This window comes from Pleurodeles waltl, chromosome 8, assembly GCF_031143425.1.
Source record: "Pleurodeles waltl isolate 20211129_DDA chromosome 8, aPleWal1.hap1.20221129, whole genome shotgun sequence".
Taxonomy (NCBI): domain Eukaryota; kingdom Metazoa; phylum Chordata; class Amphibia; order Caudata; family Salamandridae; genus Pleurodeles; species Pleurodeles waltl.
Window position 1 is genome coordinate 423,285,170 of NC_090447.1, and position 25,198 is coordinate 423,310,367.

Below are 25,198 nucleotides of genomic sequence, written 5' to 3' on the forward strand. Positions count from 1 at the left end.
TCTAGCGGCCCAAATACGACAGGAAGGAATCGGTAGAGGAATTAACTGGGGTCCTAGCGAGCATATTATTTCCCTATACGCGGACGATATTCTGGTGTATTTGAGAGACGGAACCAGTGGCATCCCGTGGGTTTTAAAGATCCTGGAGAGCTATGGGGAACTGTCGGGACTTCATCTTAACCGCGGCAAAACATTTGTCTTCCCCATACTACCAAACATAGAGCGCCCTGAAACATGTCCGAAAGATATGAACTGGGCCCCGCGGACTTTCAAATATCTAGGGATCCAAATATTTCATGAGCTGGCCGATCTTCAGGACGGCAACCTGGGTGGGGCGCTCCGGTCCCTGCGCGCCTCAGTTGGGTTTTGGCGGTCGCTGAAACTAACAACAATGGCCAGAGTGGCGTTGTCTAAGATGGTGATGCTGCCCCGCCTCCTCTACTTTTTTGCTAATCTACCGTTATGGGTCCCCCCTGCATGGTTCCGTGAATTAAACACCCTACTTCGGGAATTAATATGGGATGAGGGCCGGAGACGCACAGCATTGACTACTATGTGCAGACCGATGCGAGCGGGTGGATTAGGGGCTCCTGACTTTGAGGCATATTACTTGGCATCCCAGCTGCAGTGGGTGGCAGGCTGGATGGTGGGTAAGGGGCAGTTGGACCTAATTAACCCCCACGGTTCGATGGACATAGATCGAATAATAGCACGCATGATAGAGAAGAAGCTGTCCCCCTTCGGAGACAACCTAATGACTAACACCGCGAAGATGTGCTGGAAAAGATGTGCGAATAGGACTGGAGTTGGTCCACCCTACTCACCGGCGATACCGATTCCGGTATTGCTCGTGGAACCGAAGGGAACCGGATCTGGGGGCCGGGGATTGGGCCCATGGAGGGATGCAGGAGTATTGACGGTGGGGGAGCTCTTCAGGGAAGGTACAATACAGAGTTTCGGCGAATTGGTAGGGAAGGGGGTCCCTCAGGGTCAATTTTTGATGTACAGGAGGCTGGTGCACACTCTGAAAGGCCAGTGGGATACGATTAACGCAGAGCCCGGGACTCACGGAGTGTTGCACCTCCTGCTGACTTCGGGAGAAGAATCCCACTTAATTACGAAAATATATCGAGCCCAGTTAGAAGCTGCATTGGATCCCCTGCACTCACTCAGGGAGAAGTGGGAGAAAACAATCGGACATATGCTATCTGAGGCAGACTGGAACAGAGCTCTGGCTTATCCTCGGAGGACATCGCGTAACACCCGGCTGCAATATATCCAATATAACTACCTGCATAGAACTTATCTTACCCCTCACCGACTGTTCCGAATATATGGGGGAACCCCCAAGATATGCCCCAGATGTGGTGAGGGCGAGGCAGACTTTGACCACATGATGTGGAAATGCACAGTGTTACAAATGGGCTGGAGAGCAGTGATGGAGAGCATGTCAAGATTATATGACACGGAACTGCCGTTCGCCCCCGATGTCTGTCTGTTGGGCCTAAAGACGGATATCCAACTAGGGAAGATTGGGAGTCGCTTCCTGGATCTCGCCCTGGCCCTCTACAAAAGATTAATTATGAGGGGTTGGAAAGCTACTACCCCTCCCTCACTTGTTGAATGGAAAAATGACGTCAAGAGGTGGGCCGGGGCGGAATTGCAGGTCTTAAAAACTGAAGAAGCAAAGGGTATCCGACAGACTCCCGTGGCCCCAGGGTGGGAAGAACTACTGATGAGCTGGGATAGCACAGGGGAAGAACCATTAAATCCTAATACAGCTCAAACAGAAACGGAAACCTAAACAGATACTGTAAGGAGATGAGGAATAAACCCAGGTACACTGCTGGTGAGGGTGAGAAAGAATAACAATGAAATAGCTAACAGAGAACACTGACAGCTCATAATAAACCACAAGGTGCAGAGTGGAGTGGAGTACAATCACCCACAAGGAGTAATAGGAAAACGCATACAGCAGATGATTATCCCTCCAGATACAGCCCCCTAAGGGATCGATCCTCACTACCTAACACTAAAACCACCCACAAAAAGCCATTAAGTATGTACATAGTTATGTTAAAGTTGAAGCTGCTATGTGGACATGTAAGACAAATGGGTAACAAAGAGACAAGGAAATAGATACTTAAGGAAACAAATATAGAACCCTAGAGCTAACAGGCAACAGAAATCAGATATAGACCTAGATGTGAGTTAAAACACAACATAAGTCATCTGTGAACACATGCAAAGTAAAGTATCCTTTTAAATGGTGTGAATAACTTGGATTATATGTTCCCATAAATGTAACTGTGAAAAGTAAACAGCGACCTATTAATTAATAAAAATATATTCAAAAAAAAAAAAAAGGAATGTGATGAAGATGTCATCTTTTGATAGAAGATCATAGTTTTAAGTCCAATGTTGTGATACTGATTGAGTGTGGGTTAGCATATATTGATTGCATCAGTTAGCTTTGAGTGTTGGCTTGCTTTCTGTTTGGTGTAGATATTTTCTGTAGAGCGTTAACAAAATGACCATGTTATGGACTACCTTTAGAGATTTTGAATAGTCATTTCATAGGGAGAAAATAAAGTTTGCATAAGAAGGGTGGGTTATATGCGAAGGGCTTAGACTTTCTTTACTGAAAAAAATCTGGCCATTTCCTGTTAAGTTATTAACCATGTATAACTGTCAACCACACTTAGCTGCCTCAGTTCTCTCAATTGCTGTAGAGTACTGAAGAAGAGAAAGTATTGAGAAGTAGAACTTGAATGGGTTATATCCACAGTGTGGGTCATTTAAGGGTGAGCTACGTTTAGTATATAGGGACGCAATGTGGTCTTACCAACAGTGACTGTTCCCCACAAAAGGATAAAAGTCACTTTTGTCTCTTTTTTTATTTTTCTGTCAGATCTTTGTGCCTTAGTCCTAGTCGGCAAACAGAGTAAGAAGGGCAGATCGGGTTCTCCACCTGCCCTCATATAAATACCATCAGCCCTTTCTATTAACCCCCAAAGGCCTATGCCAAGCCCACTTGCAATTACAGCCATTCCAACACAGTGCTTTGCCTCTGCAAAAGACTGGGACAGATCAGTGTCATCTTATATCTCTTTAGGAAGTGCACCAGCCACAGTTTTGGGCAGAGACAATGGTTCTTCTGTGCTTCAGAGCATAGATGCTTCTCCTCCCTCCAGGTAGTGTCCTCCGAGCCAAACATCTACGAGACTGCGCCCGGAGCACGAGGAATAAGCACCGCACTGGATACCTGAGAGAGCGCATCTGCTTGGCAGCGCAATCAGCACAAACTCCTCTCTCTCCTTACTACTATCCCCCGCCCAATTCATTTTTATGTAGACCTGGCGTTCATCCCCAGGTATATGTTGTAATGAAAGAAAACAACCTCCAATTACAGGACTGTACTAATACTTCAGAGAGCCAGATGCAAGTCGCCATTTAGCTAATCATGGCATGATTGGGTTATTGCATTGTGGGTATCATCAGTCTACCTAAAATGTTCATAAACAAGCTACATTGCATAAAACAATAGGCAGAAGGCTTGGCCCTTGAATAGAAGAAATGGGACCACATCATATCAATCCTTATAAGCACATATGACCATAGCAAGAATCAAATTCAAAATGCTATGTAGAGTGTTTTTGAATAAGGGCCCATTGTATATTCATAGGTGGGTCTTGCTGTGTCTTCTACTCAGGAACCTCTGATTTACCAGCACACAAACCAGCTGTGAAAGTTCAAAAGACAGGACAGAGACCTGGGTGAGCAGGGCCCAAGAATCTAGAATGCTCTCATAGTCTCTGTGTGCAGCTGCTTTATCGCTCTCCATCAAATCTCTGAAATGGAGGCACTCCTATGACAAGTAACAAAGCCCCCCCCCCGCCTCCTCTCCTCCCCCACTTTCCCCCCTCAAACACAGCAACGAATAACGCCAGATGATTGCATTTTTAACTGTGTGGTCAAAACAAATATCACATTTACCACTAACACCCCATTCCTAATATCTGTCTCTTCCGAGCATTGGCACAGTTTATTACTGACTGGTTGTCTAGTATTTACCCTAACCTTAACTAGTGCACATTCTTAATATAGAGCTCTCCAACCTATCTCTCCTGATTATGCCATATTGCATTGAATGTGCTCTATTGGGTCATGAAAGTGACATGCTAGTCTAATCAAATCACTGAAATAAGTAAAGTGGATTTAGACGATAGTATTGAATACCTGGCAATAGCCCTTTGCTTATTTCAAGATGTCTTAAAGCTCATTTTAACACAATTTCTTTTTCATAAAAAAGTAGTCTGAAAATCGAAAACCCTCAAACTCCTTAACTGTTCTAAAATGTATGTGTAGTTTTTAGGCTTGTTTGCTGATGAAAGACATGTATTGATATGTTTACACAATGCAACAGTGACGTAAGGTAGTTTAACATATTCTCATTCTTGATAATCGAATGAGAATGGTGCAGTCGAAGCAGCTTATTTTTGGAAAGCAAGCTGATGAAACTTTTGTTAAAAATATAGATATACATTCTTCATACAAGATCTGAGATTTAAGGAAGCCATATAAGTACACAAACCTTTTCGGTATGTTACAAAAAGTGCAACTAACCCATGCATCTCAGAGGGTAGACAGTCCACAGAAGTGACTCCAAGAGAAGTAATCAATGGCGACTCCTCCATTTGGGCAGAGAAGCATCAAACACCCCCTACCCCACCCGCCTCCCACCAACAGCGGCAGCTGCAAAACCTTTTAAAGAAAACTATAATAAACTATGTTTATTATTGTTTTCTTTGAAAGGGGTGGGACCACTGGGTGAAGTGCACTGAGAGGCAGTGCTCAGCAGTCCCCCTTCACAGTACATGTGTGTTTGGCTGGCCACCTCGGGCCGGCCAAACACACATGCGCTGTTGGCTCTCTCCAGCCCAGCAACAGAGTTGTTGGGCTGGAGAGAGCCTGCACAGGCTCCCAATCTGCCTAGAAGCACCCTGGCTGGGCGCTCTCAGCCAATCCTGATGCTGCTCTGAGCAGCGTCAGGATTGGTGCAGGGCAGGCTGGGACCCTGTGCCTGCAGCGAGGAGCGTCGTGGGACAGAGGAGCGGCGGAGTAGGTAAGTGATTTATGTATTTTCAAAAAACTTAAATTAAATGTTTATTCTCTCCCGCCCCCTCCCGCGCCTCCCCGGCCCTTCCGTGGCCTGCAAGCCGCTACTGTAAGTAGTAGTACTTTCCCTCTTTCTCCCTATAGTAAACTTAGTTGATTTCCCTCCATTCTCACTCTGTCCACTGCATGTTATCTGTAGAGTTGTCTATTTCCACTTTGATTGCCAGACGATAACCACCTATGAGGTGGATGCTGGAGGCATGAAACACACAAAAGGTGATGGGGGGATGCTTTAAAACTGTCTAACTACTGACAATCACTTGGGTTAGCATCCTAACCCGTCGTCCTTTTGCTCCATGCCATCTCAGTTTGGACCCAGTCCTATGCAAATCAGTCTTGATCTTGCTCTTCAAGGGAACAGTACAGCACAAAGTGCCAGGCCAGGTCCTCCCTGGTCTGGAACACAAACAACCCAGGACCAGTTTTGCCCTATTTATAGGTTCATCAGGCAAATACAGCTTGGTTCCGGTGACACAGTGAGCATGGGATCCACATCTGAGCATAACTGTGTCACTTATGGCTGTACATGAAACACACAACAGGTAATGGGAGGAATGCTTGCAATTTGTCTAACCACTGACAATCACTCAGGGTAGCTTCCTCGCCCATTGTTCTTTTGCCCACCATGCACCCTGAGTTTGGACTCTGCCATATTTAAATCAGTCTTGACCCTGCACCTCATGGGAACAGTCTAGCCCGAATTGCCAGACCAGGTCCTCCCTGAACCGGAACACAAGGACTGGTTTTGCCCTAATTATGGGCTCATCAGCTGAGTACAGCTTGGTTCCAGTGCCACAGTGAGCACACAGGACACTCATCTGAGCATATCCATGCCACTTTGGGCAGTACATGAAACACACAAAAAGTGATGGGAGGGATGCTTGCAATTTGTCTAACCATTGGCATTCCCTCGGGGTAGTTCTTTTGCTCACTATACCACTTCAGTTTTGACCCAGCCATATGCAAATCAGTCTTGACCTTCCTACTCATGAGAACAGTCAGCCCGATCTTGCAAGAGGCAATCAAAAAATGCTGTTGTTTTGAATTTGGTTAACCCTCCTACGGCATACTGTACCACCATGGTCTCCTATCTTCTGAAATGTTATCTTACTCTCCTTCATTTAATCTAAGAGTTAATTTAGAATGAAGTTCTTTATTTGCCTCCATGAAAAAGATTTTTTTATTCAACCAAACTGACCAAGGCGTGGTACGATGGCGGGATTGCCCTCTCCAACATACAGAAATACCACTGGGCAGCACAGTTGACATCAATAAATTGCTGGATGCACGTCCCACAAGACGAACCCGCATACCGATGGAAAAGAAGTTGCTGCAACCTGGGGGCAGGGCTGGCTTCTGGTCAGTGCAAGCGGTGCAGCCGCACCGGGCTCTAACCTCAGGGGGGCACTGTGTTTAGCAATAACTGCCAAAACTTGCGATTCAGAAGCACCTGCTGAAAAGTTCCTTGTGCGTTCAGCCTTTCAGGAAACAATTAAAATGTCAAGATACCTCTTGTGTTTAATGTTCCTAATAGGGAGAGAGATGGGAGTTTTACCTAGTGGCAGCTTTGACCCAACATAAAGTAGTATAGAGGGTTAATATGCCTGCTGCAAAAAAACAGAACTATGGGGCATATTTAAGAAAAGTGGCGGTGCACACAGTGCAGCTTCACTTTTCGTGCACCACTTAGCTCCCCCCCTAACGCCACCATGTGTGCTTTATGTTTAAAATACGGCGCACAATGGCGGTAGTTAGGGGACTAGCGTCAGATTTTTTTACGCTAGTCCAGCGCTTTGCAGGATTAGCTTAAAATTGTTTGACGCTAATCTTACAAAGCACCAAGAGGTCCATTGTAACCAATGGAAGGCCCCTTTTAATGCCTGCTCTGAGCATGAGTTAAGTGCCAAGAAAAAACATGACACAAAGAAATCTGTAAGATGTCTTTGCGCCATTTTTTTGGGCCCCCCCAATGGGGGAATGCCACTTTTGCATACATTATGCCTGGTGCAGGCATATACAAAGTGGCGTAATACATGCATTGCGCCACTTTGTAAATCTAGCATGGCGTTTTTGACCTTGTAATTCCACATTAGCATAAAAAAAATTACGCTAATGTGGCGTTAGAATGGCACTGGGCTCTTAAATATGCCCCTATGTTTTATGTGAATAACTGTGTGGATTAGTAGAGCCAGCCTTTACAAGTGCTTTAAAACACATGAATGTATGTGAAAGGGGAGCGATGGAGAGATGAGGGGCACATTTGCCTGGTGGTAGTGATTGAAACCGAGGAGGAGGTCATGGGGTGGAGGACGCCACCAGTCCTAAAGCCGGCCCTGCCTGGGGGGGGGGGGTCACCTGTAGGTCCTATATTTGCCCCCTCAACCCCCACACCCCAAAGGGCACGAAAGCTCTGCCCCATGTCAGTGACCATCAACTACTGGCATATCACACAAAGGGCCCTGGGTTGGAGAGAAAAGACAGAGTCCCAGAGCGGGGTGGCCTGGGTCAGAGACACTGGGTGACCTCCCTGGGTTTGCTAAGTGGGACCTTATAGGAATATCGAAGATCAGTGATGTTTGGCCATGCAATGCTAGCAAGACTTTTGGCAAGCTACAAGAGGAATACAATCTGGCCCCTTTGGATCACTTCCGCTGCCCACAGATGCAGCACACACTACACACAGCACTCACCGGGGGGGAATGGAGCATCCAGAGGCCTCTCCCCTGCAGCGCAAATTGTTAGAGGAATTCCTACATAAAAAGCTATCTCCCTCGCCTACAAAACCATACTTAACAACTCACAAGATGCGCTTCAACATCTCAGGCAAAAGTGGGAACGCAGCATGGGAGAGTTGGAAGAGGAGGAATGGGAGGAGGCATTGGCATCCTTATGGGAGGTGGGAATCCGCTCTCGGTTCCGCCTGATTCAGTTAAAAATACTCCATAGAACATACATACCATGTACACTCAGATTAAGAATGGGAAGGGCACTGGGCAAGCTATGCCTCAGGGGATGCAGGATGGAGAGATCCTTCATACATATTCTATGGGAGTGTGCTGAAATTAGCCAATATTGGTCCACAATATTGGCATGCTTTAGTGGTCTCCTAACTGAGGAACTGTCTTTATCAATGAAGAGATGTCTGCTGAACATATGGGACCCATGGATCTGGGTAGGTCAGAGGGGCTATTGGTGACACTGGGCATGGTGGTCACAGAGAGAAATATTGCCAGACTGTGGGACTCAGCAGTAGTGCCAGGCCTGCAAGATTGGAAGAAAGATCGGTGTATGATCGCAGAGATGACTACCTATATGCGTCGGGATGCCCATCGAGATGGGGAAAAGTGTGGGGGAAATGGAATTAATACAGAGGGGGAGTATGTACGCCACCCCTCCTACAGCCGTGCAAAGCACCCAACTAGGACAGACAAGATGCCGCTTAGGAGACCTTCTGAAGATTGGGGAATGGGCCGAGGACTTGGGGTGAGGGAGACGGGGATAATTGTTGAGATCATGCATTGTTTATACAGCTTTGTGCTGAGTAACTCGCAGTGTGTAATGTATACTTGTCAATCCTTTGATAAAAATATATACATTTAAAAAAAAAAGGAACATCAGCACCCACTTACCTTGGCTTACAGTCAGTTGTGCACTGCACACGTGGATACAGGCAGTAACCTCGGGCCATACTGTGTAGCTGTTTGACTAATTGCAGATCATTTCACCGCTTCACTGCTGGTTTTTCTGAGCACCCCTTCACAATACACTTTCTTCAGTGTTTGCACAGACCTTTTTTTATTCCTTAATCTATCATATTAATTTTAGTGTTACACCTACCACACCTCTGGACCTTTAGGTTAGACCATATAATTTTGCTCATAGCATTATTGTAACGCTTACTTTAGTATGTGTGCATTTCTTAGTATTGACTGACTAGATACCATAGAGCAAAAATAAGTTCCTCGTGGAGGACTGCACAGGTCAGCCATTAAATACCAAAAGAGGTCCTTCATCTGTATTCTCCATTCTATTATATTAGTATCAATCATACTTTGTTCTCCTGGACCTCCATTGAATTTCTGGAAGTTCTGAAAGGCATCACAGACTATCCATTCTTTTATAGAAAGTATTTTTTTAACCAAATGTATACCAGATTGGAAACTCTTTAAAATAGATAAAATACAAATTATATTGCCTGGACACGCCATTGACGAATTTTCTTTGCTACGATCACAATAGCCATGAACACGATCATGTGATTGTACAATTTAGTTTTCCCAAAGAGTAAAATAGTACTTTTCTTTATGCACTTCCTAGGTAACATGGAAACATACACTTACAAGAATATAGCATTTGGCAATTGATTTTTATCCCGTTCATATTTTTTATATGTCGGAAAGCTGTTTTCTCCCTGCTTTTTTCACATTTCTTTTGACAAAATCAGTTTTTCAGATTTCTGTCATCCAAAAATTCAAATGCCCGTTCATATTCCATTCAGCAACTATTGACTTGGCAAAGTCTGGAAATGTAATTCCTGTGGTGAGTTTTTTCTATGGCTGAAGTGTGAAAAAGTGCCTCTTTTTGCGTGGTCACCCATATTTATAATGGACTGGTCCTGCTGGTTTTTGACTGTGTTCTAGGACACTGCTAATCAGGCCCCAGGGCATGTGCTTTGACACCTAAACATGTCGAATTGGCTAACACCCAATTGGCATATTTAACTTTACTATTAGACAATAGTATACGGTGTCATAAGTATACCTAATTTAGAGGACGTTAACTATTACCTGTGGACTATATCACTACTATGCCATCCACTAGTGTGACCAGGCAAATATGACTTCAGGCATCCATAGCCTGACAGCTGCATTTTCAAACTGGCATGATAAATCGTTTTTGGCAGAAGAAAATCTCTTTTTTTTAAATATTAGTAAATCACCCCTATGTAGGCCTTGTTCCCACAAGGCGGAGAGTGCTTGGTATTTAAAAGTAGTACACGTAGAAATGTAAATTTAACATGTCCTTACAGTGATTAGCATCCAAAAACTATTTTCCCTGCAGGAAGGCTGGCTAGATCATATAGAAAAAGTAGTGAGAAGCAATATTATTGTTGCTATCTCATTCTAGGGACCATCTAGAAACATCATCCAATGACTATTGTAATATGTAAAACCAAAGTCAATGATGAAGTAAGATTTTAATAAATAGCATCGAAAAGGGACTTTTAGAAAGTTACTTTTTACCTGCCTTAAGCTTCTTGCATTATCCTCCATCTGTCACTGAGCTAGTGAATAACTCTGAGATCCAAAAACTGCCCCAAGAGCAGAGACAGACGTCCAGGTATGGGGAGGTGTTTTGTTTCTCTGGCAGGATGACCAGTTGTGCAATGACCAAGACCTTAATCTACTTCAGACACAGATGTAGCTCACAACTGTATAAGCCCTGCTGGTTGTCTTCTGCAGACACCAGACTCGGGGAGTGAGGGAGAGCTACCTTCAAAACTGGTTTGGAGAGATCAAGGAGGAGGGGACTGCTCATTACAATAGCCAAACCTACAGGTGAGCACACAGTTTATGCACAAGGGGAGATGGTTTCTCCATCTTGGAATCAGTGAGTGAGGGGGTCTCTGGGATTGTTTACATTGGGGTACACAGTAACTGCTGCAAAGGTGGCTTGGGTTGCTCCTGGGAACGTTTTCCCCTATTGGTTCACACGGGTCTAGGAGTCATTCCTACCCAAAAGTTAGTGCCAGGCATAAATGTGGCATCACCTGGCACCCTCTTCAGAACACTCTGGACCTGTAGTGTAATAGAAGAAAGACTTCACCTGCTATTTGAGATTTGTGAGGAGACCATAAGGGCTGGACCTGCTCCCACTTGTGCCAAATAAGTGGACTCCCAGGGGCTGTTGGCTACAGAGCCACAACATGCTTCAAGAAGCCATTCCCTGAAGAGCCCAACTGACAAGTACCAACTGGACCTGATCTGGACACTCTTGGTCGGCTCTGCTGGAGTGCACCTCAACCTTCAAGTGCTGTTCAAAGTGTGCTCCTCCTAATGTCCCTGAAAGACCTGCGACTTAGAACATTTTTGGACTAAAATCCTTCCAGACGACTGGGAAATTCTATCAAGCCAATCCGCCTGACGTGCTTTGCCGCAGGACTGAGGAAACAGGTTTCCCCGCTAGAAGCTTCTTTGCAGCAGCAATTGTGACGGTGACAAAAAAGATTAAGACCCAAGATAAAACCTCTGACTGAGCGGAACCTGGTTGGTGTATCTGACCCAAGCTCTATAGCGGTCAGCCTGAAATCATGCTTAGGGTCCCTCATTCCATGACAATTAACTACTATGGGCACTATTTTTATTCAATATGTTTTAAATTCATATATCCAGTTCTCAGTATTTAATTTGTGTTGTTTTGATTTAACTTTGTTTAATTATTCTCTATTTTTGTTTTATAAATTGAAGTGGGATTTTTATTGTGTAATATTTTCGAATTTCTAACTGTTTAGGTACTTCTAAATCCTTTACACATTTTCTCAGGGCAAACCTGTCCGCTGTGTGCCATAGTTACCAGGAACCTTTAACTGGACCTAGCAAGATAGTGAGTGACCTTATTACTTTTGTTGGACTGCCACCCACCCCAATGAATAATTCACTTTCTCACATTAGGAATCTAGTAAACATGAATAGGACAATTTGTCTTTAAAGGCAAGAACTTATTTTGTTTAACAAATGTCCTTTATTAGTTTTAAATGGCTGGTGATAATGCGAACAGGTATATTGTGAAATCTGATTTAAATTGGAGAGGGATATTTTCTGTCAAAGTTGACATTGTTTTGTAACTTAGAAATTCGTACCCTGTGTTCTGAAGAGTTGTTGCGACAATTGAAGAATTAGGCAGCATCTCTGTGCTAAAAATTCTATGTTCCCAGTGAGTAAACACTGATAAATTGGGAAACTATATTCAAAATGCAGAAGGCTCTACATGCATTGCAAATTATAAACATGTGGGCCTACAAAAGAATAATCTAACAGAAAATGTAGATAAGACATAAAAAATGTGTTGGATTTTAGATTCAGCTTTTGATTTCTGTTATGAGCTGCACTGTAGTTGGCAAGAAAATAATACTTCCCCACCTCCTGGAGGTGTTTTCAGTCTTAACCTTGGTAATAATATTTAAATAATTAGATCAGCTTTCGTTAAAGCTGGCATGAGCAGGTAAGGCCACTAGACTGGTGCTAGACATCCTGAAATGGCCATGTGGAGCAGGAGGCATACATGTTCCTGCCTTTGAATTACACACTCCTAGTGGCACAGCATTATGATGTAGTGCAATGGTTTTCAACCTTTTGACTTCTGGGGACCCCCACTTAATCATTACTGAAATCTGAGACCCCCACTGAATTATAACTGGAAACCAGGGACCTCATTGAGACCCCAGTCATAGCAATTTAGATGATATGAATCACAAAACAATACACAAAAATACAGACAAAAGCATTCCTCAAATACACAAATGCTGAAATATTTTATTTACTTCCCAAAGACCGGTAAAAAAAAATCAACAATTTTATTCTAATGGGAAGGTTAGATCTTTTCTAAATTCAATTAAGGTCACCCATCGTACGTTCTATATTCTGTTTCATGCACTTGCACGCTCCCACAAATCAATGTGAGGATCCGAACATATATTTTAGCCTCCTATTTCAAATTAATTCACATTTACAGAACATTGTAACATTTTCAATAGTACATTTTGCTTCCTTATTTATATTCACTTTATTAATCTGTTAATATGATTTAGTTTTCCAAGCAGACGCGGACTCCTGAGTAAGCGAGGTGGACCTCTTGGGGTCTCCGAAATCACAGATTTCGTGAATTGGAAGTGCCACTGCTACGCAGGAGACCTGTGTGATAGTTTGGCAACACATTCCCCTATTGAATATTGGATGGACTAAATGGACATTGAATAGAACATCACTCTAAAATCAGTAGATTGTAAGTTATTGCAGAAGATGTTTCTTAGACTGCATTTGTGGTATATATGGCCACCTGACTGGAAGTATGGCTAAATCTAAATGTAGACAGCAAGCTCTTCCAGGAGTATAGAGCTAAATAGATCCAAAGTAGTTGATTAAATAAGTAACATTTCTTCACTAACTGTCAATTTTTAGATTTTGAAAAATTGAGAGAAATGCTTGGACTTCCTAGTGGTGAATTCATGAAGGTAGGGAAACTGAAAAGGATTTTAGGATGAAACTGGTTGATCTGCCACAGCGAGTCACGGATTTTTGAGATGTCTGAACTTGGAGAGAGCAGACAAAGAAGTTCTGGTTTGCATATTTATTATGTTTTAACCATGGTACCAGCTACAGGTAGGTATATTCTCAAGGGGAGGTGGAAAAGGGACCTCAGGACTCACCAAGATTTGTTAAAGACCTTTCAATGTGCAAAAAGATGTTAACGTTTTTGAAATTTAAAAAGCTAAGTTCCCAAATAACTAGGGCCATGCTAGCTTAGTGTCGGAAGAGACATTATCACCATTGTATGACTTGTTTGTATTCACTCATTTCTGAAATGGTATTTGGATATATGTTTTTTTTTTAAGAAGACAGAATATGTTATAAAACAACATATTTTGTCCATATTAACCCACCATCTAGCTACATCACTTCAAAGTCAAACCTTTCATTAAGTAAAAGTGTTCTTACTTTGTATCTACATGCTATGCTGTGTAGCCCCTGATTCCCATGCATATACGGTTTCTGCTACATTCATAGAAGTCCTTAAGGAGAAGGGAAATTGAGGTGGTGGATTTATTTGATAATTAAACAATGCCCTAGGGTCATGCAGTTCTTCCCTCCACTAGCAGAGGGCATGTACTATTATGCCACACACAGGGGAAACCTAAATTGTAATCTGCATCTTATAGTAATAGCCTTGTATATGTTTTTTTACAGATGACTGACAAGGGATTTTTGCTGGTTCAGACAAAGGAAGTCACCATGAAACCAGAGGATGCCAACAGAGTGTTCAAGGAGAAGGCAGAAGATTTCATGTCGCTGCTTGAGCAAGGTGAACCTTATTTGCATTACTAGACTGAAATTCTGTAATCTACTCTGCAAAAGTACTGGTTATTTTATCAAAGATCTTACAACAAGGACTCAGCATATTTAAATATGCAGATATAATAGTTTTAGACCCTGAGTATTGAGTGTGGATTTCCAATCCCATTAACCTGTCCACTGCAACTATTTCATATTTCCCCTTTTTCATCCTAACAAGAAGCTGATCCCTGGAGCTTGAATTGCACTTCTCTTTATGGCCTGCAATATACTGTCTTAAAGTGATTTTTTCCAGACGATATTGCTTGCTTAAATTTCAACAACACTACCTTAATCTTTACTTCTGTGTGTGATCCTAACCCAGAGGTACTGGAGGCACAGTCCAGTTAATTTTTAACACTTGCTTTTTTCCGTGGCAGCTCAATGCAACACTCCTATGTAAGAGCAAAACCTTGTTACTCCTTGCTCTTGTGGCATTAAAGATTTTTATTCCTTTCGTATTGACCATTTTTGTATGGCTTGCTTAGGGTAGCTTTCAATCCGCTCACCAAATTAGCACTTTCAGGATATATATATGTAGGTAAGTCATTAAATGTCTGGACTACAAGCTCAGGAGTTTGTTCTTATAGTTTACAGTAATCTTATGTACTTGGACAGTAACAATTTCCAAAGACGAACTTGGGTTCAACACAGAGACATTATTATCAATTAGGTTTATATTAAATATGAATTGTTAGGCAATTTGATCATATCAAATGGACATTTGAGTCAACATTTAGTTGATTGCCAAGAGAAAGCAAAACATGTGTAGCTTTCCACATGCAGAATATACAGATATAGGGTACAAATGGTCAGATTTGGGAGAGGGGTGGGCTCATGAAACCCAACTGAAATGAGTTTCTACCTTTTTGGACCTCCTGGGCCTTTTTGGCATTTCCAGGACTTGCTCCTTTGATGTAGTCCGATTTCCTTAAAATTTGTTTTAGGTGTCACCTACAGACAGCATTTATACGTTTGTTGTCAAAGTCCTATTGTAGATCCTACCAGAACTCACAGCAAGCAAAGGGCCAGGGCTTTGGTTACCATTGGTTGATTTTCTTCGCCCTCTCATTTGCTTGCTTGTGTATGACCTCCCCTGCAGCATAGCTTCTTTCCTGTCCTTTTGATTGGATTTCTTGTAACCTTCCACTGCTCATATTCGGGAAACTGTTTTTTAGGTCTTTTCTAGACAGCTCATGCATTGTCTCTTCAAGACCTTTATTTTTCTGAAAGTGGGCTTAGAGGCCACCCATTGCTTTCCATTCATTGGCATCATTGTAACTCATTTGCTTTCTTCATATTGGTAAGCTGAGATAAAGTTTGATCTGGTGTGCCTTCCTATACCTGTATGCTGTGATGTAGTCATCAAACTAGTGACCTCACTGGTCGTATGGACCTTTTTATTATGGACTGGAAGAATAGGAACATAGCTAGCATGAGCTGCAATATTCAATTGCAGTTAAACCAATTTGACTCCACAAGAACAACAGAGAGGATGGTGTCCTACCCATGAAGGTTTATGAGCAAATTAGTATAACTTACGAGTTAACCAAATCAGTAAATTCGTTTATCAAATGAGGTAATGTAATCTGAATTTGTATTTTATTTTTTATATATTTAGTTTGTTTGCATTTAGTTTTCATCCAGAATCCTCACATAGTATGTGGTAAGAAGCAGCGTGCCATAATTATCAATTATGAAATCCAGCAACATTACCCTCTGTTAACAATACAGGTAATGATACCCAATACAGCAGTTGCAAACAATGCCCCTCTCTCCCTTCATCTCCCGCCAGTGCTAGCTCACTATATCTGGTAGTATCAGTAGGATGGTCATACCACCTGGCGTCCTCTCTAATATCTCAGTGTACACTAAGCAATGTACCATCACTTCCACATCAGCATTCAGCGGGGTCACCCCCTGTTCCCTTCCATTCTGTCTCGCCAGAGTTCCTGTCTTGGGCGCCTGATCAAGCAATAGGGGAACCAAGCCCTTCATCCATGGAATATGTATTTTATATAAAAGAAGATGCAAACCATATCCAACTAAAGAATATAGTACAGAAAATATATTGGTTACATAAACTGGCAAGGGGAAATTCTAGGCAGACGTTGTCAGCAGCAGTTGACCCAAATTAAGAAACACAGAGGAAATAGCTGTAGGTGTTCAAGAGGGAAGCTGAAGAACCAGAGTGGAGATAATAAGTAAAGTCAGAGTAAAGGTCTTCCCAAAGCAAATTCAGAACAGGATCTGCAATACTATTCTAAGAAACACACAATTATATCAAACAGAATTACTCAAAATCTTTGGCCCACCAACTCCCTCTGGATGGACCACCAGCATCTGGTGGGAGCAGGTAGATTTCTTAAGTTCCCATCTCTGAACAAAGGAGCACTCTGCTGCACGGCCTTGAAAGTATCTGTAGTCTGGTCTGTTTGGTATAGGAGGTTTTCTCCCATCCCCACACACAACACAGCCCCCGGCAAGGCTCCATGTAACATTCCTAAATTTAACAATTTCTAAATCTAAACAAAGAACTGTTCTCCTAACTAACCAGGATAATAAGGCACCTGCGAAGGAACGAGAAATGTGAAACTGCGCAGAAACCAACAGTGCACATCTTAAAGGAGATCGTCAAGTGGCTTTGGGGTAGTTGCAGTCAAGCTGATGTTAGGAAAATCTTAATCATGGATTCATCTATGTCATAAGCAATACCTTGATTTTACTTTGGCTATATAAGTGTGGGTCAGTTATATTGTTATACTGTCACACGTTGACAAACAGATTGACTTACTAGCAAATTGAATAACACATCTTCTGATTCCTGTGGATTCCTCACCTTATGAATTCTCCCAATGCACCAGCATTTGACGAAAAATGTTTCTTCCCAGCTCTCTACGTCGACGAGGACATCCCAATTGCCTGACTCCCACGCAACTCTGTCTGACGTCATCGTGGCAATAAGAGGTCCTCGCCGGCGTGCTGACGTCAGTTCCCTTTTTTCCGTGCCTTCGAAGCATAACGTTTTTTTCCTAGCTCTTGGGAGTTACTGCTTCCGAAGGTGTTAATTGTAGGTTACAATGTCTCCTCCTTGGAAATCCAGATTCAAGCCTTGTCGGGAGTGCATGGGGTGCATGTCGGTGACGGACCTGCACAATGACTGCATGTGGTGCTTGAGTTCTGAGCACTATGTAGAGGAGTGTGGTTCATGCCAGAGGATGAACCCGAAGGCGCTCAAGGAGCGGGAGGCCAAACTCTTTGTGGCGAAGGCGAAGAAGAAGGAGTAGCATAGGAGTCATCGGAGGACTTCTTCCGGAAAATCCTCGAGGTCGCACAAGAAACGGCGCCGGCATGATTCCTTGCGTCGTTCGGATAGAGGTCGGTCCGATCGAGGTCTCCATCAAGTTGGCGACGTGGGAGGTTAGTCCAATGGGGATTCCATCACCTCAGAGTCCTAAGGCTTCACCGGCGCCTTCAGTCTTCGAGGTGGTTGGGCCTTAGTAGAGTCCTCGCTTTTCGCCTGGAGCGCAATCGGACGTTCCGGATCCGGGGCCACAGGAGGAACAGGGGTGTCCAGCCTTCCTAGCTCCGGGTGCGGATCCAGCGGCATTTTTAAATGCCATGCTCAACATCTTTAATTCTATGGCTCCTGTTGGTGCACTGGCTGGTCCCACAGGTCCATTGGCCTTTTCAATAGGCTCTCCGGCTCCATATAGACCGGCGCCATTTATGCCCTTTTGCCCTGCGGAGGGTGTTGGTCCAGCGCCGGCGCCAATACCGTTGGTGTTGCCCGGAAGACCTTCGACGCCAGTGACTTCACCTATGAGACCAATGGTGCCGGTGACGTCGCCCCATACTCATTTGACCCCGGTGAAGCAGGACCACGTGTCCTCGGCGCCGATGAATTTGGTTCCGGCGTCGGATGGATCCGTAGAGCGGGGTGTGTCTCCTGGTCCACGTCAGCCGAGATCTTCGACGTCAGTGAATTCCATGTTGACGCCAAGAACAGAGGCCTGGTTAAGGTCAAGGAGAAAGTCTCTCACGCTTTTAGAGGAACAAGAGTATCAGAGGCAACTCCTGGAGGAAGGAGAAATTGCTCAGCCCCTGGGAGACTATCAGGATTTGGACTTGGCAGGTAGACTAGATACTTCCCCTTAGTGGGATCTAGCCTCTCCTGGGGAATTTACAGAAAAGGCAGCCTCTTTTCATACTGTGGTAAGGAAGGCGGCAGATTTTCTGGACCTCCCACTACCATCTGCAGAGGTCAAGACTTAACTGAGGTCGTCCATCCGGCTTCAGCTGCTGCGGAGCCACTACTGACTTTTAACAGTGCTCTTACAGAGCCTATTCTGGAAGTCTGGAAGAAGCCCGTGACTTCGTCTGCTGTTAGCAGATCGGTTGCAAGGAGGTATAGAGTGGCTCCGTGGGACCCAGGTTTCCTGCGAAAACATCAGATTCTGATGGATACAACTACCTGTGGATTCCTCACCTAATGAATACTCCCATGGCGCCAGCATTCGACGGAAATCTTCTTCCTAGTCTCTGCACGTCGACGAGGACGTCACTCTAGCCCACGCGACGCCGTCTGACGTCATACAGGCAATAAGAGGTCCTCGACGACGTGCCGACGTCAGTTCCCTTTTTTCTGTGCATTCGAAACGGTTATCTTCGAGGGAGCTACTGTTACTTTAGTGTTTTCTGCTGCGTAGTTCTTCTCTGCGGTAACAATGTCTCAGAGAAAGTCGGGTTTCAAGCCCTGTCGAGAGTGTGGGGGCAAGATGTCCGTTACAGATCCTCACTCCGACTGTCTCTGGCGCTTGAGCTCCGATCACGACGTTGTGACTTGCGATTCATGTCAGCACATGAATCCGAAGGCCCTCAAGGAACGTGAGGCTAAATTATTCCTGGCGAAGTCGAAGACAAAGGAAAAACATCACAAGAAGTCTTCCTCGCCAAGGTCTCATCGGCGTCATCGAGACTCCCGGCGCCGTAGAGATTCACGGCGTCATTCAAGCAAGGAGATTCGTTCGAGGTCGCCTTCGGCTCGACGTCGGAGGACTTGGGAGGTCAGTCCCACGGTCACGCCGCATCCATCAACGCCGTTGCCCTCTCCGGCGTCACCGACTTCGCCTGGACAAGCGTCTGTGGTTGAGGTGATGCAGCCTCTTGTGATGTCTCCGGCGTCGCGGACGTCGAGGCCGGCGTCCTGGTCGCCTTCGATCCAGGCACCCCAGGCACCCCAGTATCCGGCTTTTCCAGCCCCTGGAGCCGATACTACCGCATTTCTGAATGCGATGTATACCATCTTTCAGCAGATGGCTCCAGGAGGTGCTCCGGCTGGTCCTTCGGGGCCTTTGGCCTTTTCATTGGGTGATCCTGCGCCTCTTCGGCCGGCACCCTTTATGCCCTTTCTCCCTTTTGGGAATGTGGGTTCGGCGCCGGTGGCCGCTCCGGTGGCTTCAGAGGGATTGGCTCCGGATGTTTCCATCCCGTCGACGTCGGGATTTCGTCCTGTGACTCCGGTGGGTCCATCGGCTCCAAGATCCCTTTGTCCTGTTCCTTCATCGGCGCCAAAGCTGTCTGCGGCGCCGGATGCGGCGCCGGATGCTTCTGGAGATCGGCGCCGATCTTCGACTTCGGCAGAGGCCATGTCGACTCCGCGCATTGAGCAGAGACTACATTCAAGGAGGCGTGCTCTCCGTCTGTTGGAAGAGCAGGAGTACCAGCGAGTCCTGGAGGAAGGAGAGGTTGAGGACTCGGGTGATGGACTGCATGGTCTGGATAGGGCTAGTGGGCTGGATACTTCCCCTGAGTGGGACCTTTCATCTCCAGGGGAGTATACGGAGGAGGCTGCTTCCTTTCACGCGGTGGTGAGGAAGGCGGCTAATTTTCTGGGCCTGCCTTTGCCGGTGGCAGAGGCGAAGCAGAATTTATTAACGGAGGTGCTGCATCCGGCCTCTGCTGCAGCGGAGCCTCTCTTGCCGTTTAATGAGGCTTTGCTTGATCCGGTGTTGGAGGTGTGGAAGAAGCCAGTATCTTCCTCGGCAGTTCATAGGGCTGTGGCCAGGAGATATCGGACTGCACCATCTGACCCTGGCTTTCTTTCAAGACACCCTACGCCGGAGAGCTTGGTGGTACAAGCCTCCTGTTCTTCAAAATCAGCGCCTGGATCCTTCCCGACGGTGCCAGGAGACAGGGACTCCAAAAAACTGGATGCGCAATCCAAGAAAATATTTTCTTCTTGCAGTTTGGCGTTGAAGGCCACCAACGCAACTTGCATTCTGGGGAGATATGTCCATGCTCTTATGGATGATATTTCATCTTCTTTTACGGAGCTTCCCCAGGGACTCTTGGATTTTGTCTCAGACGCCCAGGCTGCCGCAACCCAGATTATCCCGTCTGGACTGGACACGACCGACTCGGTGGCTAGGGCGATGGGCACGGCTGTGGTGGCAAGGAGACAGGCCTGGCTCCGTAATTCAGGGTTTTCTGCGGATGTACAGTCGACCCTATTAGACCTCCCGTTTGATGGGGACAAACTGTTTGGAGCAAAGGCAGATTCGGCCTTGGAGCGATTTAAAGAGAGCAGGGCCACAGCCAAATCGTTAGGGCTGCAAGCTCCTTCTTCCTCTGCCTCTTCCAGATTTTTCAGGAGGTTTCGTGGATTTGGGCGTTGCTCTTCCTCCTCTTCCTTTCGGGGGAGGTTCCAGCAAGCCACCTCTTCTCACCCCTATAGATCATTTAGAGGGAGAGGTAGGGCCCGCACCAGAGGAGCACCCTACCACCATTTCCCACTCACTCCTCTCCTGTAGGGGGAAGATTACGGCATTTTCTCCACAAGTGGGAGACTATTACAACGGACACTTGGGTTATCAGTATTGTGGAGAAAGGCTACACCCTTCCCTTTTGGGAGTTTCCGCCCCCCCTCCCGCCCCGCCCATCTTATTGTTCAGAAGAACACCTCCTGTTGCTAGAACAGGAGGTTCAAGTCCTCCTTTCAAAGGGCGCAGTGGAGTTGGTTCCAGAGCAGGAAAGGGGTCAAGGTTGTTACTCAAGGTACTTCCTGATTCCCAAGAAAGATGGTCGGTTGAGACCGATCCTGGATCTGAGGATCTTGAATTGGTTCCTCAATCAGGAAAAGTTCAAGATGCTGACCCTAGCACAGGTGCTTTTGGCGTTAAACAAAGAAGATTGGATGGTGTCTGTCGACTTGCAGGATGCTTATTTTCATATCCCGATACTCAAGTCGCACAGGAAGTATCTCCGGTTTGTGGTAGGGTCGCAGCACTATCAGTTTGCGGTCCTCCCGTTTGGTCTTACTTCAGCACCTCGAGTCTTCACGAAGGTGATGTCAGTGGTTGCGGCAGAGCTCAGAAGGAAGGGGATAGCAGTATTCTCTTACTTGGACGACTGGTTGATCAAAGCCAAGTCCCCGGAGCTTGTGTCGTATCATCTGCAGTCAACAACCCAGTTGTTGTTCGACCTGGGCTTTTCGGTGAACGTGCCCAAATCTCACCTGGAGCCCTCTCAGCGCCTCCTGTTCATAGGGGCAGTACTGGATACAACATTGAATCGAGCCTTTCCTCCGCCTCAGCGGGTTCAAGATATTCAGGAATTGGTTCCAATGTTTCGAAATGGAGCGGTAGTTCCAGTCCTCAAGGTCCTTTGTTTGTTCGGTCTGTTTGCCTCCTGCATACTGTTGGTCACGCATGCTCGCTGGCACATGAGGGCTCTTCAGTGGTGCCTCCGAAGGCAGTGGTCTCAACACAAGGGAGATCTAGAAGGTGCGGTCAAGATCTCCAGAGATGCTGCTGTGGACTTGAAGTGGTGGATTGCGAGCAACAATCTTTCACAAGGAAAGCCGTTCGCGCAGTCGCCACCAGTGGCCACAGTCATAACGGATGCTTCCACTCTAGGGTGGGGAGCTCATCTGGGGGATCTGGAGATCAAAGGACTTTGGTCTCCAGAGGAACAGAGGTTTCATATCAATCTGTTAGAGTTACGGGCTGTACGTCTGGCTCTCAAGGCCTTCCTCCCTTCCCTTCGTGGTCAGTCGGTACAGGTCCTGACGGACAATACTACCACGATGTGGTACATAAACAAACAGGGAGGAGTAGGGTCGTACCTTCTCTGCAGAGAAGCTCTTCGTCTATGGTCCTGGGCAAAGGACCATCAGATTTGCTTGGTAGCAAATCATCTGGCCGGGGTCTTGAATGTACGTGCGGACAGTCTCAGTCGCCAATTCTCGGCCGACCACGAGTGGCGTCTCCATCCAGATCAAGTCCGTTTAATCTTCCAGATGTGGGGGTTTCCTCGGATAGATCTGTTTGCCACTTGGGAGAACGCGCATTGTCCGTTATTCTGCAGCCTCCAGTATCCGGTGCAGGGAGCATTGGGGGACGCGTTTCTGATAACCTGGTGCGACCAGTTGCTTTACGCGTTTCCCCCCATACCCTTGATTCCTCGAGTGTTGAGGAAGATTCGCCAAGACCGGGCTCAAGTCATCTTAATAGCTCTGGATTGGCCAAGGAGGTTGTGGTACTCCGACCTTCTCCAACTCTCGCTGTGCCCTCCGCTCCGTCTCCCTCTCAGGGCAGACCACCTCTCGCAGTCGCAGGGGCAGGTTTTACACCCCAACCTCCAGAGTCTACACCTACATGCCTGGAGATTGAACGGGGCAACCTGAGTTCCTTCTCTCTCCCACCTGATGTAGTGGATGTTATATTAGCGGCCAGGCGACACTCCACTAAATCTATCTACGCTAATAGGTGGTCTAAATTTGTTATCTGGTGTGGAGAGAGACAGATTGATCCCTTACATGCTCATCTGTCAGATGTTTTGTCTTTTGCTCTGTCTCTAGCGCAGAAAGGTTGTGCAGTGGCTACCATTAAGGTTATTTGTCTGCCCTGTCAGCCTTCATTTGTCTTCCAGATCAACCATCGTTATTTAAATCCCCTATTGTTCTCAGATTCTTTAAAGGTCTTCTAAATAAATATCCTCCAAAACCATTCGTGATGCCTCAATGGGATTTGTCCTTGGTCCTCACTTTCCTTATGGGGTCCCCTTTTGAGCCTATGCATTCTTGCCCATTAAGGTATTTGGTTATTAAAACAGTCTTCCTGGTGGCTATAACATCTGCAAGGAGAGTGAGTGAGTTGCAGGCCTTATCGGTAAAACCCCCTTATACAACTTTTTATGGGGATAAGGTGGTGTTGAGGACCAAGGCTGCTTTCCTCCCGAAGGTTGTTTCACCCTTCCATTTGGCCCAGACAATTACTTTGTCCACGTTCTATTCTCCGCCTCATCCTTCAAAGGAGGAAGAGAGACTACATTGATTGGACCCAAAGAGGGCGTTGAGCTTCTTCATTGATAGAACAAAGGATTTCAGGCTGGAGGATCAGCTGTTCATCGGATACGTGGGCAAGAGGAGAGGAAAGGCAGTCCACAAGAGAACACTCTCCAGGTGGGTTGTTCTTTGCATTAAAATCTGTTACTCTTTGGCAAAGAAGGATCCTCCTGATGGCATTAGAGCTCATTCCACCAGAGCTAAGTTGGCCACTACGGCCTTGGCCAGAGGTGTTCCTGTGGTCGACATCTGCAAGGCCGCAACTTGGTCGTCCCTTCACACTTTTGCGAAACATTACTGTTTGGACTCTGAGGTCAGAAGGGACGGCCATTTTGCACGGTCAGTGCTGCAGGATTTCTTGGTTTGACCATACAGGCACCCTCCACCGGGAGTGGTACTGCTTTGGGACTCTATTCATTAGGTGAGGAATCCACAGGTAGTTGTATCCATCAGAAGAACGAGTTACTTACCTTCGGTAACGACTTTTCTGGTGGATACATTAGCTACCTGTGGATTCCTCACGGTCCCACCCGCCTCCCCGTTGCCTTTCTGGTCTTACCAAGTAATCCTTGAGTGCGCTCCTCTTGGTATTCAAGGTTGCAATAGATGTTGTATATATGGATACTTGTGTATATTTATATGTATATATATATATATATACATGTATATATCTTTGTGTATATACATGATTTGCATATATTTGTTGGTTTAAAAAAAAAAAAAAAAGTTATATTGAATTTACAGCCATTTTATTGCAATGTTGTGTATTTTACAATGTTATGGGATGTTGCCTTGCTCTTTCATTGCATTGGGTTGTTGTTCTCATGCACGTAAAAAATGTTGGTACTGACGTCGGCACGTCGGCGAGGACCTCTTATTGCCTGTATGACGTCAGACGGCGTCGCGTGGGCTAGAGTGACGTCCTCGTCGACGTGCAGAGACTAGGAAGAAGATTTCCGTCGAATGCTGGCGCCATGGGAGTATTCATTAGGTGAGGAATCCACAGGTAGCTAATGTATCCACCAGAAAAGTCGTTACCGAAAGTAAGTAACTCGTTCTTCCGGAGAGTTGGGTGGTCCAGGCTTCATGCTCATCTCATTCGGCTCCTGGTTCCTTCCCTGGCACGCCTTCAGACAGGGAATCCAAGAGGATGGAGCAGTCTGCCAAAAAGACCTTTTCTTCATGTAGCATGGATCTCAAATCTGCCAATGCGACTTGTGTTTTGGGCAGATACATACATGCTCTGATGGACGCGGCCAAGGCTGTGCTACCAGATCTGCCTTTGGAGATGCAGGGACTCCTGTCAGATGCTCAGGCTGCTGCTACGCAAGTTATACAGTCGGGTCTGGACACTACAGACTCTGTGGCCAGAGCGATAGGCACTTCCATTGTCACCAAAAGACATGCATGGTTGAGGTCTTCCTTTGAGAACCCAGATGTCCAGATGACCCTCTTGGACCTGCCCTTTGATGGGGACAAATTGTTTGGGGCTAAAGCTGACTGTATTACAGTGCTTCAAGGAGAGTAGGGCTATTGCCAAGTTCTTGAGCCTGCAGGCTTCCACTGC

General features: G+C 45.7%; 1 protein-coding gene across 1 annotated transcript in view; it reads left to right on the forward strand.

The window, feature by feature from the left end:
- Window positions 1-25,198, forward strand: part of RP2 (RP2 activator of ARL3 GTPase) — a 144,358-nt gene that overhangs the window by 37,926 nt on the left and 81,234 nt on the right. The window contains exon 3 of the mRNA XM_069204296.1: window positions 14,142-14,256. Within this exon, the coding sequence (XP_069060397.1) occupies window positions 14,142-14,256 (115 nt within the window). The remainder of the gene's footprint in view (window positions 1-14,141; window positions 14,257-25,198) is intronic.